This window comes from Corvus kubaryi, unplaced genomic scaffold (assembly GCF_017639235.1).
Source record: "Corvus kubaryi isolate FWS band 111438036 unplaced genomic scaffold, C.kubaryi_AGA036_p1.0 65329, whole genome shotgun sequence".
Lineage (NCBI taxonomy): Eukaryota > Metazoa > Chordata > Aves > Passeriformes > Corvidae > Corvus > Corvus kubaryi.
Genome location: NW_024581924.1, coordinates 183,186 through 201,620, shown reverse-complemented (window position 1 = coordinate 201,620; position 18,435 = coordinate 183,186). Strand labels below are relative to the sequence as shown.

Here is an 18,435-nt window from a genome sequence, read left to right as displayed (position 1 = left end):
GTGCCCCCTAATGTCCCAAAGACTGGTAATTTTGTTGCTGACTTTCCCTCAAAGCTCTCTGTAGGAAAAACACTGTAAATGACATTTTATTTTCTCAAATATATTGCAGCACTCAAAGCTTTGTTTCGACATCCCTTTTTCATATTGTATACACATAAAGAATAAAATCACTTTCATTTTAAATCTTATTTTCATTTTCAAACTTGAAAACAGTTTGTCTCAGAAGTTAGATACTTAAGTATTTCTTGACACCAAACAAATAGGAACTGATTAAAAAATGTTGAGTTCCTAGAATTTTCTTTTGATTTTTAAGAGTCAGTGCATACTCATACATTTTTAAATATAGAAGCCTACATATGTATTAGAGAACATAACCATAAGCAACCATAATATTAACTTCCACTGAAATCTAAAACTATGCTTTAATTTTACAATTTTTAGTTGTTTTTTTTTCTTATGATACCATTAGAATATCAGTACTATTGGAATAAAACACAACTACAGTAACAAAATACCAGTACGCACCCATCCCCACACAAGATTCATGCACGCTGAAATCAGTCATAAAGGAACATTGCACTCGTCAGTCAGTTTGCCATACCATTAAACCAAATAAGCAAGGAATAAATAATTGAATTAGTAAATAAACCCCGTATTTTTCTATGTTCCATGTACTTACAAGCTTATGGCATCAAGTCTCTTTCCAGATGAACACCTACACCACAAAGTGGAAAAATAATATTATATGAATCATGTTTGCATAGTTAGCTTCTTTCACAATTACTTTCCCTTAACTAAATTCTTTTGCAATCTCAGTTTAGCAAGTAATCTGTTTGTTGGGGGCTTTTTGTTTGTTTTTTTAAGAAATGCATTTACATTTCTTAAAGTCAGAAATGTCTGTTTCATAGAGCATCCCAAGGGATGTTTTTTTATTACATTCATTATTACTTTATGAACACATGGAAAATAATGCTTACTGAAGCAGAACAGTAATAGGGTCGTTGACCTGTATCACTATAGAAAAGGGCAATACCACGTGTTCTTCCTTCAGGCAAAGTACCTAATTTATCCATTTTCTGTAGAACAAGTAATTTACATTAATATTAGAAGTAGCTACATAATTTAATGACATTAAAAGTGTGAGATTATTCATCAGCAACAATATGTGCAAATGTTCATTATGTAATTCGGAAAAAGAGTTAAAATATGTGTCGGTGTGTGGTATTATTTTAATGGTTTAAAGTCAAGGAAGAACAAGAACTCAGCTCCCCAGTACCTAAACCAACACAGCTGAGATGAAGCCAAGTTAGCGATACCCATGGCACAGAGAATGAACTGCATCCTGGGAAAATGGCTTATTGATTGTAGTGTCTGCTCTGCCAGGAAAAGGATTAAAATTGGTGGCAGAAACCAGAGTAAGTACAAGTACAAGCATTTAAGTACCTCTAAGATAAAAGAAAATGGATATACAGTAAAGAGGAAATGTTACATCATAGACTATTAACACCACAGTTGTTTTCTCAAGGCAATCCTTGAAATGACCACTACGGCCATCCCCACACTCCTTGTTCAGACACAGCCATGCCAGCTTTGGAAAGTCACAGGAAAACATGAGGGACTTGAATTCCTGTGGTGGTACACCAGAAGACTCAGATTAATTGTTAGTAACACCACAAAGGCAAGCAGGACATGCCTGTTCACAAAGAGTGTTTGATGTCACACACAAACATCACCTAATGCCTGCTTAAATAGTTTCGAAGTGCCTAATATAGCAAAGTCCATATATATGCATATACCACGTAACATCAGCTGTAGGCAATTATTTGCCCTGTGCACTGCTAAATAAAATATACTCTCTGTCCTGGTATAACCCTCCCATTTTAACGATATATTATATATATAAAACATGATATTTCTGATCTGCAGCTCTTACACTCGTTTAAAAGTCTATCAGAATCTTAAATCTAGATGATGAGAACAGATTACTACTTGTTCATGATACCATTTTGTACTAATCTTCCCTCTGCAAATGGTTTCATTCCTAATTTTGCCATACTGCTGACGTTCCTGTGCGTTGCTCCCAATTTACTGAAATCAGATACTGAGTATCTTGTGGTTGCTCTTTGCTTCTCACTCTTGCTGAACATGCCTTGCACTCCAGTTTCCCTTTCTTTTCTGGCCAGTCTTCGGCACCACCTGGTGTCTTACTTGTTGCTTGTTTGTTCTGTAAAGGAAAATCAGCACCTTATTACAAACAGCATAAACTAACAATATAATGGAAGTGCATTTAGCAGTTAATGAAAATAATATGATTAGTCTTTCGCTGTAGCAAGACCTTCAATTTTAGCTAGGATGAGATGATTAGTGTCTGATGATAACAAAAGCCTTAGAAGACAAAATTCAGAAACTTCTAACATAGTATGAGAACCTAATGACTCAGTTATGCAAACTACCTAACTGATACCTCAATTACTATGAGAGGATATTCTAGGGAAGAAACCTTGTCTAATAAAATCCAGTTATAAAACGCAGGAAGAAAATGTGTAATGAAGTTTGTAATAAATTCTAGACAGATGAAATTATTCCCATAGTTTTAATGTATTCACAGAACCTAAGGGCTTCCTATTTTATCTGTTCACACAACTCTGGTTAGTTCTGCAAGCTGTGGCATCTACTGACTTGCAAAGGCAGCACACCTGGCTTATGGCAAAACAGAAAGTCCAGACAGAGCAGTACTGAAATGTAAGTAACTGGAAAATTAGGTACAAAAATAATCTATTGCTGTTGTTTCCTAATGCTTCACTGAAGCCACCTGTACTGGTTTTGCCTGAGGTAGTTAATTTTCATAGTAGTACCTTGTAGGGTGCTGCATTTTGCATTTGTGACCAAAACAGTATTGGGAACACTGGGATGTTTTAGCTAATGCTGGATAGGTCTTGCACAGCATCAAGACCTTTTCTGCTTCTCATGCTGCCCTGACAGTGAGCAGGCTGAGGGTGCACAAGAATTTGTCAGGAGACACAGCTAGAACAGCTTGTACAGCAGACCCCAACTGACTGAAGGGATATCCCAGACCATACAATGTTGCTCTCAGCAATAAAAAATGGGAGAAGGAGGAGGAAGGAGGAGACATTTGGAGTTACGGGTTTTTTCTTCCCAAGTCACCTTTGTGAATGATGAAGGCCAGCTTTCCTGGAAATGGCTAAATACCTGCCTGCCAATGGGAAATAGTAAATCAATTCCTTATTTTTCCTTATATTTATCTCAACCCCTGAGCTTTCTCACTTTTACCCTTCTGATTCTCTCCCCCATCTCCCTACAGGGGGGAGAGAGCAAGTGGCTGTGTGGCCTTAGTTGCTACAGGAGTCAAACCAGCCCACAACTTAAATATTCCTTTCATATGGACAAACATTGCCAGGCCACAATTCTTCAAATGAGTCCATGTGACAGACCTCTTAAAGCCCCCGGAGAATTTTCACTGGCATTCTGTATGGAAACAAAGTTTTTGTTAAGCACACCTATCTGCATGCCATCTTCTTAGGTGTGCTTTTTCACAAAAGAAACAGAGGGCCCAGGTATCTCTGCTACACTAGCAAGCCTGTTACATCCAGATTAGAATAAGCTGCACTACTAGAAGGGTCCGAATATTTCCACCTCCACTTCTGGCTACAAGGGAACATACGGCAAAAACTGAAAGCAGAGGAATTATGTCTGTCCAAGCCTCCAGCTGTTCTCAGCTCAGGCCATTCCTACTTCAGTAGGCATGGATTACATTCTCTTTCAAGTTGCTGCTTAGTCTCCCCTAAGACCTGTGTAACCTGTGCATTTGCAGCAGCCTTTGCCAGCTGCTCCTGTGGCTGCACAGACAATGCTCCCACCTGCTTCTAACTGAGCTCCTGTTACTTTCCTGTAGTGGCTTCAAGGTGCTCCCTCAGAATCACAGAATCAAGTAGGTTGGAAAAATCTGAGATCAAGTCCAGCCCATGATGAAACACCACCATTTCAACCAGACCATAGCACCAAGTGCCACGTTCAATCTTTCCTTAAACACCTCCAGGGATGGTACCTCCATCACCTCCCTGGGCAGCCCATTCCAATGCCTAATCATCCTTGAGAAAAAATTCCTCCCAATGTCCAGCCTAAACCTCCCCTGATGCAGCTTATGACTATATACTCTTGTGCTACTGCTGGTTGCCTCAGAGGCGAGGCGGAAACCCAGCTGGCTACAGCCTCCTCTCAGGGAGTCGTAGACAGCGATAAGGCTCCCCCTGAGCCTCTTTTTCTCCAGGCTAAACATCCCCAGCTCCCTCAGGCGCTTCTTATAGGACCTGTGCTCCAGCCCCTTCACCAGCTTCGCGGCCCCTCCGTGGACAAAGAGGAGGAGCTTGTAGCAGTTCATGACCTTACCCCTTCCCTTCCCTTCCCTTCCCTTCCCTTCCCTCCCCTCCCCTCCCCTCCCCTCCCCTCCCGAGGCTGAGGAGCCCTAGTTTACGCTGCCCTCTTCCCGGCCGGGCACCACCCCTGGTCCCGGAGCCCCGGAAGCGGAAGCGGCTCCCGGCGCTCCGTGTGCGGCGGCGACCGAGGCGGAGCCGGGTCTGAATGGAGGCGCCGCGGGCGAGGGGCCGCTGAGCGCCCCGGGGCCACCCCGCACCCTGCGCCCCCTCCCTGCTTCCCTCCCTCCCCCCGGGGCCGCCCGGGCCCCGCCATGTCCTACAACAAGATCCCGCCGCGTTGGCTCCACTGCCCCAGGAGGGGACAGCCCGTGGCAGGTGAGCGCCCGGCCCAGGCCGGCCCTGCCCGGCCCCGGGGCGGCCGTGGGGCGGCAGCGGGCGCGGCCCCCTCCCTTGCGGCGCTCCGCTGCCCGCCGGTCCTGCTCCTCCTCAGCGCCGGGGGCCGCCGCGGCCTCTCGCTCTCGTCCCGGCCGGAGCTCTTTGTCCCGGGGCTACGGCTGTGCCATCCTCCCCCCTCTCCTCCCCCGTCCCCCCTCCGAGCTCCTGGCCGGTGTTTGTCCCGGAGCTGACTCCCGTAGGGCGGCTGTTCTCCTTAAAGCCCGGCCCGCAGCAGCGCTCTGCCTTCAGCGCCGGGCTCGCCCTCCCTTCGGCCGGTGCCCCCCTCTGACACGGTCCCATGCAGGGGTACAGGCCCTCTCCTGTCCGCTGGAGCCTTAGTGCTGGGCTCTCGCTTCGCACTGGTTCAGTTTCGGGCTAAAACTTTTCCTGTCTGTCACGTCTGATGAGAGAGGCGATTGCCAGGCATGCAGAAGGTGCCGTACTGGAGCTGCTAAGTTGATCAGAGTCTTGGAGCATCTCTCTTACGAGGAAAAGCTAAGGGAGCTGAGTTTGTTCAGCCTCGAGAAGAGGCGACTGAGACCGGACCTCATTAATGTGTGTAAATGTCTAAAGGGGGGTATCAGGAAGATGGATCCATGCTCTTCTCAGGGGTGCCCAGCAACAGGATAAGAGGCAGTGGGCAGAAACTGATGCACAGGAAGTTCCACCCGAAGAGAGAGATTGTGAGTCTAAAGCTTATGAGAGATTGTGGAATCTCTCTTACTGGAGATATTCAAGAGCCATCTGGCTGCAACCCTGTGCCATGTGCGTTAAGATGCCCTGATAGAGCAGGGAGGTTGGACCAGATGAGCCTCTGTGGTCCCCTCCACCCTGACCGATTCTGTGATATCAGTCCTCTATGCAGCCTCTGCCATGTTTGATTCATTTTCCTGAAGGCTCTGAACTCTTTATTTTTGTCGATTTTTTACTCTGCTGACTGACAGTGCCCTTCCAGTCACCAGTGTGTTCCTGAGTTCTTTAGCTGGAAAATGAGTTAAAATGTTGTACTCCACTGTTACACTTGTATTTTAGGGTTTGTCAGTGGTTGCTGCCTTCTTGGATATTCTTGCCCATAACGCACTGTCTCGGTTGTTACTCAGTATCTAGTCTTCTGGCATCTAGTGGCAGTGAATTCTGTATCATCTAGACACACATTTTTGATTGTGTGTTAATTATACTTCAGATGAATCTTTCCTCTGCTGCCTGTTATGAGATAGAGTAAACAAACATCTCTCTTTTCAGTTTTCTCAAGTTCTTTTCTTTATAATGCAAGCAATTCCAACCCCCAGTTGTTTTTTTTTTCTCCAGTATTGTCTAGTTTTCACTCCTTTCATATCCCTCTCTGTGATAATGTAAAGGTATGTTTTCAAAACACAGCACATGCTATTCAACGTTCTATTTTAAGTGGCACTGTGCCATGATTTGCTTAATAGTTACAACTCCCATGTTTTCCATCCCACATTTCCACATCATCTTACTTTTTTTTGATGGCAGTTGGTTGTGGAATGAAAGACACTGATGACTTTATTTAGAACCTAATGAGACATCTCACTAGGTTTAATCTTCAGTAATCATCAATGCATTATTTGGCATTTATCAGTATTTAACATCAGTTGTTAATTTTGTGGGTTACTGGTTTCCCTCAAGTTTCTTACACTTCTCTGAACTTGGCTCTATTAAATAACAGTGTTGTTGGATTGTTCCTGTCTGGTATCTCTTTCTTCTGATTGTGGCCACATGCATTACTTTGTATCTAATGAGAGAGATTTGACAGTCTAAGCCTTTGACCATTATTCTTTATTCTGTGTTTTTCTTCTCAGCAAGTTCTTGATCTCTGTTAGTTGTGGCTTTTGTTTGTCTGTCTTTTGAGTCATGGTTTCTCAGAAATAGCAACCTAGAGTAAGCAAGAATGAGGGTCATCAGCGTGTCATCTGCTGTGCCATCACTGCTTGTGTGTTTGTTTATTCAGGAACTGCAAGGTAATTCTTTTCCATTCCATGTGATCATGCAGAGGAAGTTAATGCACAGTAAAAAAACTGAAAGTGCTTGGCTCATTTCTTTGGGCGCTTTATCAGGATGTGTTCTCATTCACCTGTTTTTTTAGTGTTTTACTGTGTACAGCTTATCAGAAGTAATAGTATGCTATTGGTCTTCTTCCCTTTTTTGCTATTTTACATTCAAGGACATCTAGCAGTTTCAAGGGAGATCATTTTTAGGGTGTAATTGATGTTGGTACTATCTCCTAGATGTGTTGCATTCAAGTTTTAATTAGTGTTTAAATCAAATTTCTAAGCACCTGTATGCAACTTTATTTCCTTCAGATTGTGAGTTAGTAATAATGTTGTTAAGCAAGGTTTGTATGGTTTCTGTGGACTGATACTCATCTAGTGTTTGATCATGATGCTTTTGTCTTAGGGTTGTGGCATCTAGAATTTCTGGATGACCTCAATGCAAGTACTAATGAGGCCTGAAGCTCTTCTTTTGGTGAGATTGGGTTCATTCAGGTTAACAGGACTCTATCCTGGACAAGGATCTACATCTCCCATTATTTTCCAAGTCCACTTCTTTAAATATTGGTAGTTTTCTGCCACTTTCTGTTTTTATGGTACAGCAATTCCTTGGAATCACACATTTTCACATTTATTGCATTGTAGTAGAATTTCAATCATTTTGATGAAAAGAGCTTTCTCTGAATGCTTAGATCTGAAGTGATCAGTTTACTTCAGCCTTACTGCCTTGGCATCACCATCTCTGCAGGTACCTGCTTTTCCTGACTGCTGAAAACCCATTGTCTTTCGATTTTGCCATGGAAAGTGGTAGCAAGATACTGAAGACAAGTGTCTCAGCAGTGTTTTCCAGCCTCCTTCTATTGATGCATGTTAGTTAATCCTGTTCTAGACATATATGTAGCATGCAAAACTGTGGGATATTATGAAAGACATCCATACTGTGTATGAGAAAGCACCTTAAATAAGAGTAATGCTTCTGGTTCAGGAAGTTTCTGAGCTATAGCTTGTTGTAGTTGGGGAGAATAATCTGATGATTGATTGTCATTGTTTTACTCTCTTTTCCAGTTGTCTGTTACTGGCGTGTGTTGGTGATGACATACTAGGTCAAATGGATGCTTTGATCCAGCCTAGTTCTCTTGAATCAGAAAACTGTTACTTTTTAGAGATGTTAGGGTTTTTTAATTGTGGATCTTACTGTTTAATTTTATTCAAATTTACTTAGCCTCGGTCACTTTACCCAGTCTAGCCTTCCTAATCAATGCTCAATTTAAACATACCATGGTCATACATAATTATGTATGTCATGTTTTGTGTTGATAGCTTCATGTCACAGAAAACTAGGCTACATTCAGAGTATTTTTCACTGGTATGCTCTAGAATTTAAATTTAAAGATAAAAAATGTGGTAAAGTTAGAGCATGTATATGTAGAAAATGTGATGTCTTACATTGTTCACTTTGATTTCTCTCAGATTTATCCACTTGATGTCTGTGCTCTGATATACTGGGCTCTTATTTTTAGAATTTTTACCTATTTTTCAGCCTAAAGAAATACCAACTGTTAGACAGGTAACTAATTTGGAGAATGGTTTTTAATAGCCACTTTCCAAAACTGTTTGACAAATTTGAAGTTAATTGTGGAGTAGGTAATCATTAGCTGTCAGGGTTCCAGTAACATTTTGAAGCTAATTTGGTAATTCTATTGAGGTGTTAGAATTAGTGTCATAATTTAGTTTAGATACTCAAATGACTTGGAATGCTTTGATATCCATATTAAGTGTCGCTTTGTTTTTGTCAGATCACCTAATTCAACATACGATTTTTTAATCTTCAAAAGCTTACTCAGGGAGGTTTGAGTTGCAATCAGTTGTTACTACATCACTTCTTTAGCATAAGATGTCAGGCAATACTGTAGAAGAGACAGTAGCCACTGCTTCATTTAGACTTGTCCATATTACTCAAAAAGTTTAGAACTCTTTTTTAGAATTGTAGCTTAGATATTCAGTAGCTTAATGATGCTTAATGAGAGGCTTGTATGCACACAGGGAAGGAGGGTTTTCAGGCTTCTGTACAAAAACCAAATAGCAGATTTGCCAGTTGGAGAAGAAGAAATTGGAATTTATAAAAGCTGAGCACCTAAATACTTCCAAAGATCTGTGTTTGAGCTTTGGAAGTGATCGTAAATGGGCTCTGTATGAAATATTCATCACTTCCACAGCTGTCTGTAGGTATTCAAATGCTGCAGGGGATGCTGACTAGCCTACTTTGTCTGTCTTTTCTTGTCAGTGAACAGGAATGTATTTTGGTTGCTCAAAAAGAAATCAGAGTGCAAATCAGACGCTAAATCAAGGTTTGCTACTAGGAAGAGAATGAACATGTTCATTCTCTGTTTCAGAAGATGGAGAACAGGAGAGTCTTTGGTGTGACTATACAGTCTCTAATCAGATGCTGCAGGAAACAATTGTAACCTCCAGGCATTTTTCCAACTCTTCTCTTTTCCCAGCATTCTGTAAGGGATGGTGGTTTTCTTATGTAACCATTGACTCTTTTGTCGGTGCAGCTCCGTTTCTTGAGTGCCTTGGCTAAAAAGTTTAGTTACATTCTTCATGTTCTATAATGAATGAGTAGATGTGTTAGTATGGGTGTGACAAGTGGCAAAGTCAAAACACTTTCAGGCATGATGTTGTTTTGCAAAAATTAGGTGATTATAGATTTTTGCGTTAAGATCATGTAAATTTAGGATTTGCATAATCTCAGTCTGTACAGAGGAATATTACAAGTTAAAGTGGAAGGGCTAATAGAGAGAGAGGCTGAATGATAGTGTTGAAGGTGACAAGGAACACAAAGAAGCAAGGAAATTAAATAGTTGAAGAAATGAGGAAATGGAGAGGAGGTATCCAACCCAACTGCCTTTACCAGGGTGGATGGAGGGTGTGTAACTGTTGGGATGAAAAGACAAAGGGCAATAAAGTGAAGTTTTTCTGACAGTCAAACAAGTTGAAGTGACTATAATTTATTACTGTTTAATGTGAGTGTTGATCATATGACAGAATAACTCTCCTATACCTGTAAATTTTGGAATGGTCTCAGACAGGTGAACAGTGAAGATGTTTGTCACATTGCTCACTCACATCTAACCTGAGCTAACCAGTTGCATAAAGCTTCATAGTTCCCACATCTGTCTGTCTTCTGTGGTTTCTAATGTCTTTTTCATGGAAGGTAGATGCTTATTTGAGACTACATAGAGTGTTGATAAAATTTTTTTTTGCAGGAATGTTTAGTGTATGTTATATTTGCAGCTAATCAAAGCTGATGTTTACATGATTGGATGACAAACTGTCATTTTAAAATGCTATTTTCATGTTTTTAACTGTACTGAGTTTAAATTTTCTATATTCTGTTGTGCTGTAGCTCCCCATCTTAAATCACACTAAAAGTTAGCTAAAAATGTTAAATTACTCGGTTTTAGATTAAATGACTTGTATTTCCTTTAACCTTTTAAACTTACTTGTGAATTCTGAGAACTCATAACTAAAAAACATTCCAGTTTACTGTTGATAGTACTGTTTCTGCAGTTATTTATTATTGAAGATGAATGTCTAAGTCTGCTGAGCATGTTGCTTTGAAATTGCTAAGTTGTAACTGTACATATGAATAAAATACTGCAAAATTTGATTATCTTTCATAGGGAAGTTTTTACCTTTGAAGACAATGTTAGGACCAAGATATGATGAACAGGTTGCTGAAGAAAATCGTTTTCACCCGAGTATGTTATCCAACTACTTAAAGAGTCTGAAGGTAAAGTTATATTTTCTAATAATTGAAACATTGCTTTCATTATTAGTGTTTACTCAAGTGTTGCTTTTCATGTTTAAGGAAAAAGTGGTCAATGGCTTCGTTTGGGGCACCTGTACAGAATTTTTTTTTGTTTGTTTACATTTCCAGGTCTTTGCAAATTATTAGATTTCCAAAAGTGTTTTCTTACAGATTAGAATTCTCAAGACTAAACAAATCCAGCTCCCTCAGATGTTCCTCATAAGAGACCCTTCATGAGCCTTGTTGCCCTTCTCTGGACATCCTCCAGCAGCTCAGTGTCCTTTTTAAAGTGAGGGGGCCCAGAACTAAACACAGCACTCGAGGTGTGGCCTCATCAGTGCTGAGTACAGGGGGACAGTCACTGCCCTGGTCCTGCTGGCCACACTATTGCTGATACAGGCCAGGTGCCCTTGACCTTCCTGACCACCTGGGCAGCACAATGTTGGCTGATATTGAGCCAGCTGTCAACCAGCACCCCCATGTCCCTTTCTGCTGAGCAGCCCTCAAGCCACTCCTCCCACCACCTGTAGCACTGCCTGGGGCTGCTGTGACCCGAGCATGGGACCCGGCACTTTGCCTTATTGAACCTCACTGCATCCACCACTACAGACTTCTGGCTCTGGCTCACTTCGTCACTCTCTGTTTTTCCCATTTCTATCTGTGTGCTTCAGTTTGCTTGTTCTGCACTGTAGCACAACTGTGACAATAAAGGTGGGGAACAGGACCTTTCCAGCCTTTCATATAGGTCTCTGAAGTGTTGTGCCCAGTCTAGTGCATCTGGAGATGTGGGAAATGGGATTTTGAGCCTGCCAGGCAAAGAAAGGCCTAGCGCCTAATGCATTTAATTGGTTATTAAACTTTATATAGGAAGTTTAGCGCCATTTGTTTTGATTATGTCTGAGATGAATCATGAAGTGATTTTTTTGGTGGTTTTTTTCATTGTTTTTTGCTGTTGATCTAGGTTAAATTAATTCTCAATTTGTTTAACAGTATCAGACCTGAAACATCAGAAAAAATAGGTAACTAAAAGATGGGAATCCTCATTTTATTCATCTTATTTAGTCTTAGATATGAAGTAGATGGTGAACTACTCGGTGTAGCAGTGGTAGAAGTTACCTGTGCAGTAATGCGCTAAGAAAGGACTATGAGTGAAGCATATGTGCCTGTTCTCAGGTGCTTGAACTGGTAGGATTTTTCTTGTTAGAATTCTTGCATCTGTGCTTTTACGATCCACTCTAATCACAGAGGACCAAAGAGAACTGTCTGTGAATAAAACAGAAAGAATTCTGAGGTTCGAAATGTTCCCCAAAACAAAATTCAAACCAGATGAGGTTAAATGTTGATACCAAAAAATTGATATAGTTTATTTAACAGTAAAAGAAGCAAAGAAAAAAAAGAGAAAGGAAGAAGTAGAAAAAAGTGGTGGGAGGGGCACAGGAAGAGTGACATATGACCCCTCTGTGGGTCCCAATGACTACTTGCTGCTCCCTTCCATCTGGTCTTCTTGGTGGTGAGGGTCCCCCACCACAAAGGATAGAGTCCAGTGGATTAATATATGTTTGGGCCAGGTGGGAACACCCAGGTGCCTCCCCTGAGCAGGGGCAAGTTTGACACTGTCCCTTGCAAGGCTCTGTGTCAGTTGCATCTTTTTACATCACATGCAGTGCTCTGGTGCAGGGTCTGGGGAACCGTTCAGGGGTCCTTTGATGGACCATGACACCCCCTGTGCTGTTCCTCATGTCTTGTCCTGTAGATGTGGCTTTCCTGCAGTGGGGGGCCCCCACAGCTGAGCTAGTCTATGCAGGGCGTTCACTGCCTCTGCCCAGAGGCTACACACCCAAAACCTCTCCTCCTCCCCCGGGCTGGGGGGACAGTCTGTGCAAGACCTGGTAGCAGATAAACCTGGGGCTGTGGTTCCACCCTGAAGCTGCTGGGCTTAATTTGGGGAAATATTCTTCTCCCCCATCCCAGACCTGAGAACAGTGCCACTTTTATCTTATCTCAGATCAACTTACAGTCCAGGGCCTCAGTCAGGGGGCCCGTTCAGGGTGGGCTTTGGTGGTGCAGCTTTTGTTGGTGTCCCTTCCTTATGCAGCTTTAATGGACAAAAATCCTTCATAAAAATGTTTAAGCCATAAAGTATAATATTTCAGTCTCTGACATGTGCATCTAAATTCTACTTGAGTTCCTCTTTCATGTGTTATTTTTGACTCTGACTGGATTTGATAGGCATACCTGGAAATTTTCCCAAACCAATCTTATTAGTGGTTTAAACTAATTTAAAATTCTGTGTATATTTTGAAGTTACAGAGAGCTTCACAGCCTTATTCAGAATTTCTAAATGCTTGCTTCTGTAGTGATTTGCCACCAAAAAAAAAATCATGGTGAGACTTTGTAGTAGTCACATCTATCAGTCCTATGGTAATGCTACAAATTCATCATGTCTTGAGTGACAACAGATTATTAGAATTTGATGGTAAAATTAGTAGCATGGGGATCCCCACTTACATTTTGATAACTTTGATTAACAAGGAGAACATAGAATTTCTCTCAAACTCTCTGTTCTCGTCAAATCTTTTACATTGTATTGGACCCTGGCACTGCTGATGAGTGTTTGCTCTTTGAAAAAATATATATTTTTTTTATTTGCCAAGTTCTGTAGTGGTTACTGGAGTGCTCAGTTTGTAGATCAGCAGTTTACCAACAAGTCAGCAATGAAATAAATGTGAAATTGAGGAGCCCTTGAAGAGTGAATTTTCCCACCCAAGGCAAAAGTAGCTCACTGTGCATGGTTCTTGTAATTTTACTGCAGTGTATTTTTTTTGCTGCTAATGTTTTGCAGAATGAATTACTTCTGAAAACTGGTTATTACTTAAGTCCATATAATTTAGCTCCCAAATAAAAGACTTCAGCAGAAACTTTTACATCTGGATTTCTGTAATAGAGAGATATTGCTGTTACCACAGATTTTTGAAGGTACCAGCTCAGCATTTAACACAACATCTGTCTGGGTGGAACTGTCTCTGCCAAGCTTCCTGTGTGATTCCTTTTCTCATGGAGCTTGTTGCTGACAATCTGAATGTTAGAAACTTATTTGATTAGCCATGGCAGCCCCATTTTTCTTCTGATTGTCAGTATTGGCATAGTATCTTGAGCAACTGGTGACAGCATGAATAATGTATTTATTTTTTAATTTGTTTCTTGAATAGGTAGGTTAATACAATTAATGCTCTATATAGGTAGATTTATTTCTGTCACAAAGAGCTACGACGTTAGCTCAATGTTTGGGTAACTAGTATGCTTAAGTTACAGAATTCCTATTAGGAAAACTACTTACCAATTTTCAGCCACATTATTATTTTCACAGATGCATTCAATCACTGATCAAAACTATCTTCCTCAAATAAGAAATGCAAGAAAAAATTCCTGAGACTGGAGTGAATTCAGTATGTTCTCCCCTTCCTGGGGAGGGTGTTTTCAGTTTCCAGTGTCTAAGGAGAAATTTCTGGGTTCATACAGGGGAACCTAGCAAAGCCCATTTAATTGCACAGCAGCAGAAGAGCACATGTGTAAGGCATTAATAGCTGGAGATACCTGGAATGTGAGGAAGTGAGGGGAAAGCTTTTATTTTGTTCCAGTGGTACTGGTGGTTTTTTTGCATGGATTTTTTGAAAATCGTAGTTGTATACTTTGGTATGTTATATAATCCTTCTGTTTTTTAAAAATTTCTTGATAATTTTCTTGTGCTTTGCAGTCTCTAAATTGTAGTGTGATATGTGCAGTCAATCCCATGGACTGAGAATGTAAATTATTAGACTTTCTGTAACACAGGGAAACTGCTTTCAGGCCTTATACACTCTATGCTCCATAAAAGTTTTTATAGCTTTGGATAAATTACACTGGATGCCTGTTTGCCTTACTTCTCCACGAAATGTGTGAGGAAGAGTGTCACTTCACATGAGCTTCAGTTGTATATGATTGAAATGATCAGTGATAATGGCAAAAGAATAGCAAGCGAGAAGTGCAAGAGTCCTAAATTAAGTAGTGTTGGAGATATTTGCAAAATGCTGTAGGGAATGGAGGAGGAAAGTAATCGTTGAATTAATTGCCTTTGCATAATTCCTTCAGAATTAATCACTGTCTAGGATGCTGTCAGTCTCCATGTTTAGCAGCTTGGTTGACACTTTGTATTTGAAGTTTCAGGTGGTGTAACATTGTTTTCAGGTGGACCCCCTTCTGAGGTATTTTATATTTCTGCAAAACACAGTAATAAGAGTAAATAAAGTATTCTGAATACAATATGCAGACTTTACAATGAGAAATTCAGAACTGATCTGGATATTACTTTAGAAGTCTTAATGCTGTTGATATAACATCATTACGGTTTTTAATATTTGATAAATAAAAGTAATATGAAAGTGTGTAAGTATTACAAGCATCTATCATCAGAACTTTGAATACAATGGAGAACTAGCTCTGTAGATAATTGGAAATTTTCCTTTAGGGGTCTACTAAACAACATATTCGTGTGAAACAGCTGTTTCTGAACTGTATTCTAGTTATAATTGGATTTCACCTTTTCTGAATTGTGTGGAAACATTGTTTTACTTTGTAATTCTTCCAACAGCGCTGCTAAATTATTGCCAGTCTGTTGGTGCTACCTGAAAGCATGACGCTGAGCTTTTTTGTCCAAAAGCAATTGCTTGCCCTTACAAGACAGGAGACCAGAAATACTTTCTTTGCTCAGGTGTGTTAGTGAGCTGTTTTGTGCAGTAATACTGGTAGGTTTGTCGTTAGAATTTTTGTTTGGAACAAGGATCAGCAGGATATACGTTGATAATACTGTGTGTGTTTTGTGCCACCCAGTGGAATTTCTGCTTTCCAGCCTTGTTTTTAAAAACGTAGTAACTTCCACAAGGCTCTTTAAAAGACCTATTTTACAGCTATAAAAACAAACACTAAAAAAGTAAGTTGATGCACGAGGGAACACATTAGGGTAGAGTGGACAATGCATCCTGGATTCAGGAACGCCCTAACGTCTGAGTGATTGACACTGTCACCTTAACTGCTGACAGCATCTTTGAATATCTGAAGTTGTTTTGCATTTTAGCTTTAAATAAGACATTTCTAAGAATTTAATTAATTTGATTAATTTAAACTTGAAAATGTGTTCATTGTTTTGCACTCTAATAAGTAAGTTAAAATGAGTTATTTTTTCTGAGAGTGTGCTTATATGTAAGTCTCAGTGGTTAATTTTTCTTACGGTACTTTCACTGTGCCAGTGTTTAGTATTGTTCTACTTGTCATAAGAGTACTTGATTCCATCTTGTTTGTCTTTTTAGCATGTTAAAGTATGTTTACCACACTTTCCTGCTGTTAGCAGATCTTTCTTATTTGGAATCATTGGTTGGAGCAAACTGAAGTTTTTGAGTTGATGGCTAGTGCTAATTTAGACACCAGCTTTCACGAAGAAATACAGATGTCTGTAATGATGGTAAAATTCAGATTTTACAAACAAATGCAATATTTAATAATTTTTAAACTTACAAATGTGGCCTGCAGTTGCTTTTAATTATTACGTTTTTAGCCATTTAGAATTTATGCACTGGTATTTGAACCACATATATAAGTTTAATATTTCTTTTGCTTTTTAGGTTAAAATGGGTTTGCTGGTAGACTTGACCAACACCACTAGATTCTATGACAGAAATGATATAGAGAAAGAGGGAATTAAATATATAAAGCTCCAGTGTAAAGGGTAAGTTGTGTGCACTTTTTAATTACTTCTTTGGCTTTTAATTTGGAAGATCACACTGAAGAAATTAATTTTTTTTTCTCTTTTATCGTTTCCCCCAGATGTCTCCTAATCCCTGTGTTCTTGTGTTTTTCAGGCATGGTGAGTGCCCTACACCTGAGAATACAGAAACATTTATCCGTGTATGTGAACACTTCAGTGATAAGAATCCTTCAGAGCTTATAGGTACATCTTATATCCATCTTACACCCATCATTAGTTTTTACTCTTACTTTATTTCACATTTGCTTGTAACTGCTGTTTCTTATTCTTAGAAGTCTGAGCAAAGGAATTTCCTCAGTACAGTGTTTATGCATATATAAATTTGATTGCTTTTATTACGAAACAAGTATATTTCTTTTTTTACAGATAGTAGTATGTTTCTGCATCCATCAGTTTAATAACAGCTGTTGACTTAATGCAGAAAATTATACAGGCCCAAGAGCTGTGTACAAGTACATGATACTTGCACTGAGGTTTTGTAACTTCTGCTGATACAAATGCAAGTTATGTATTGGGTTGACATTTGGTGGTCTGGTTTACTTGAAGTCATATTTGGTAACTGAATTATCAGAGATTTTTTAGCAAGTCTCACAAAACTGGCAGCAGAGACTAGGTTAAATTTTTCTTCTGTGGTATATGGTCTTGTAGTCAATATTTTAATGTTCTAAGCATACCTTTTTTTTACTCAGAGAGAAATACGTTCTGAGTTTAATTTGCATCCCTTCTAGTTTTAGTTAAAACTTTTTTACTCTCATTTTTGTTAGTCATATTAATGTTCATTTCTGCCTGCAAACTATCAGAGACAAGAAATTACTTTGCAGGTGAGTTTCCAGAGTCAGAATGGGTGTTGTCCTCAATTCCCCTTGGATGATAATTTTGCGGCCTTCTTCAATCTGAGCATCTCTGCGACTTAGGAGTACATGGAACAGTTGTTTGTGCAGGTGTCATTGCTAAGAGCTTGGTAAACTAAGCTCATATGTTCATGCAGTTTAGGATTCATCCAGATACACAGTAGGATAGCTGAAGTTGTTGGAAGGGACCTGTGGAAATCAGCTACTCAGTTGCCCTTCTTTAGAACAGGGCCAGCTAAAGCAGCTTCCTCAGGACTATGCCCATTTGGCTTTTTACCAGCCTCTAGGCTTGAAGACTCCACAACTTTTTCTGGCAGCCTCTTCCAGTGTTTGCTAACACAATATACAGGTGGTTTTTTCTCATGTTGAAACAGAATTTATTGTATTTCAATTTGTAGCCATTGCTTCTTGTTCTGTTGCAGGATATGATACCACTGACAATTTTTTTTTTTTTTTTGAGTGCTTGAGAGATTTAATTTGGTCACACATTTTTTCACCTAGTTTTCTCTTAGGTACTTTCTTACTTCCTTATTGCACATAGAATGCAGTTTAATTTGAGACTGCTGTGGTTTAACTCTAGCCAGCAACCAAGCCCCACGCAGCTGCTCCCTCACTGCCCCACCAGTGGGACTGGGGAGAGAGGTGGAAGGGTAAATGTAGAGAACTCACGAGTTGAGATGAAGACAGTTCCATAGGGAAAGGAAAGGCCATGCACACAAGCAAAGTAAAAGAAGGAATGAATTCAGTGCTTCCCCTGGGCAGGCAGGTGTTCAGCCATCCCTAGGAGAGCAGACCCCCATGTGTAACAGTAACTTGGGAAGACAAATGCCATCACTTTGAATGTCCCCCCACTCCTCCTTCTTCCTCCCTCTTTGTGCACTGAGCATGATGTTTTATGGTCTGGAGAGTCCCTTTGGGGTTTGGGTCAACTGTTCCAGCTGTGTCTCCTCCCAGCTTCTCAGGCACCCCTAACTTCCTCCCCAGCGTGGCAGCACGAAAATCAGAAAAGGCCTTGGCTCTGTGTAAGCTCTGTTCAGCAATAACAAAAAGATCTCTTTATTATCAACCCTGTGTTCAGCACAAATCCAGAACACAGCCCTGTACCATCAACTGTGAAGAAAATTAACTGCTTCAG

General features: G+C 40.3%; 1 protein-coding gene across 3 annotated transcripts in view; it reads left to right on the top strand.

Moving 5' to 3' along the window:
* Nucleotides 1-4,548: 4,548 nt before the first annotated feature.
* Nucleotides 4,549-18,435, top strand: part of LOC121673295 (mRNA-capping enzyme) — a 172,197-nt gene continuing 158,310 nt past the window's right edge. For all 3 annotated transcript variants that reach the window (XM_042046489.1, XM_042046488.1, XM_042046490.1), the window contains exons 1-4: nucleotides 4,549-4,769; nucleotides 10,525-10,634; nucleotides 16,307-16,410; nucleotides 16,544-16,632. In XM_042046489.1, the coding sequence (XP_041902423.1) occupies nucleotides 4,706-4,769; nucleotides 10,525-10,634; nucleotides 16,307-16,410; nucleotides 16,544-16,632 (367 nt within the window). In that variant the 5' untranslated portion in view covers nucleotides 4,549-4,705. The remainder of the gene's footprint in view (nucleotides 4,770-10,524; nucleotides 10,635-16,306; nucleotides 16,411-16,543; nucleotides 16,633-18,435) is intronic.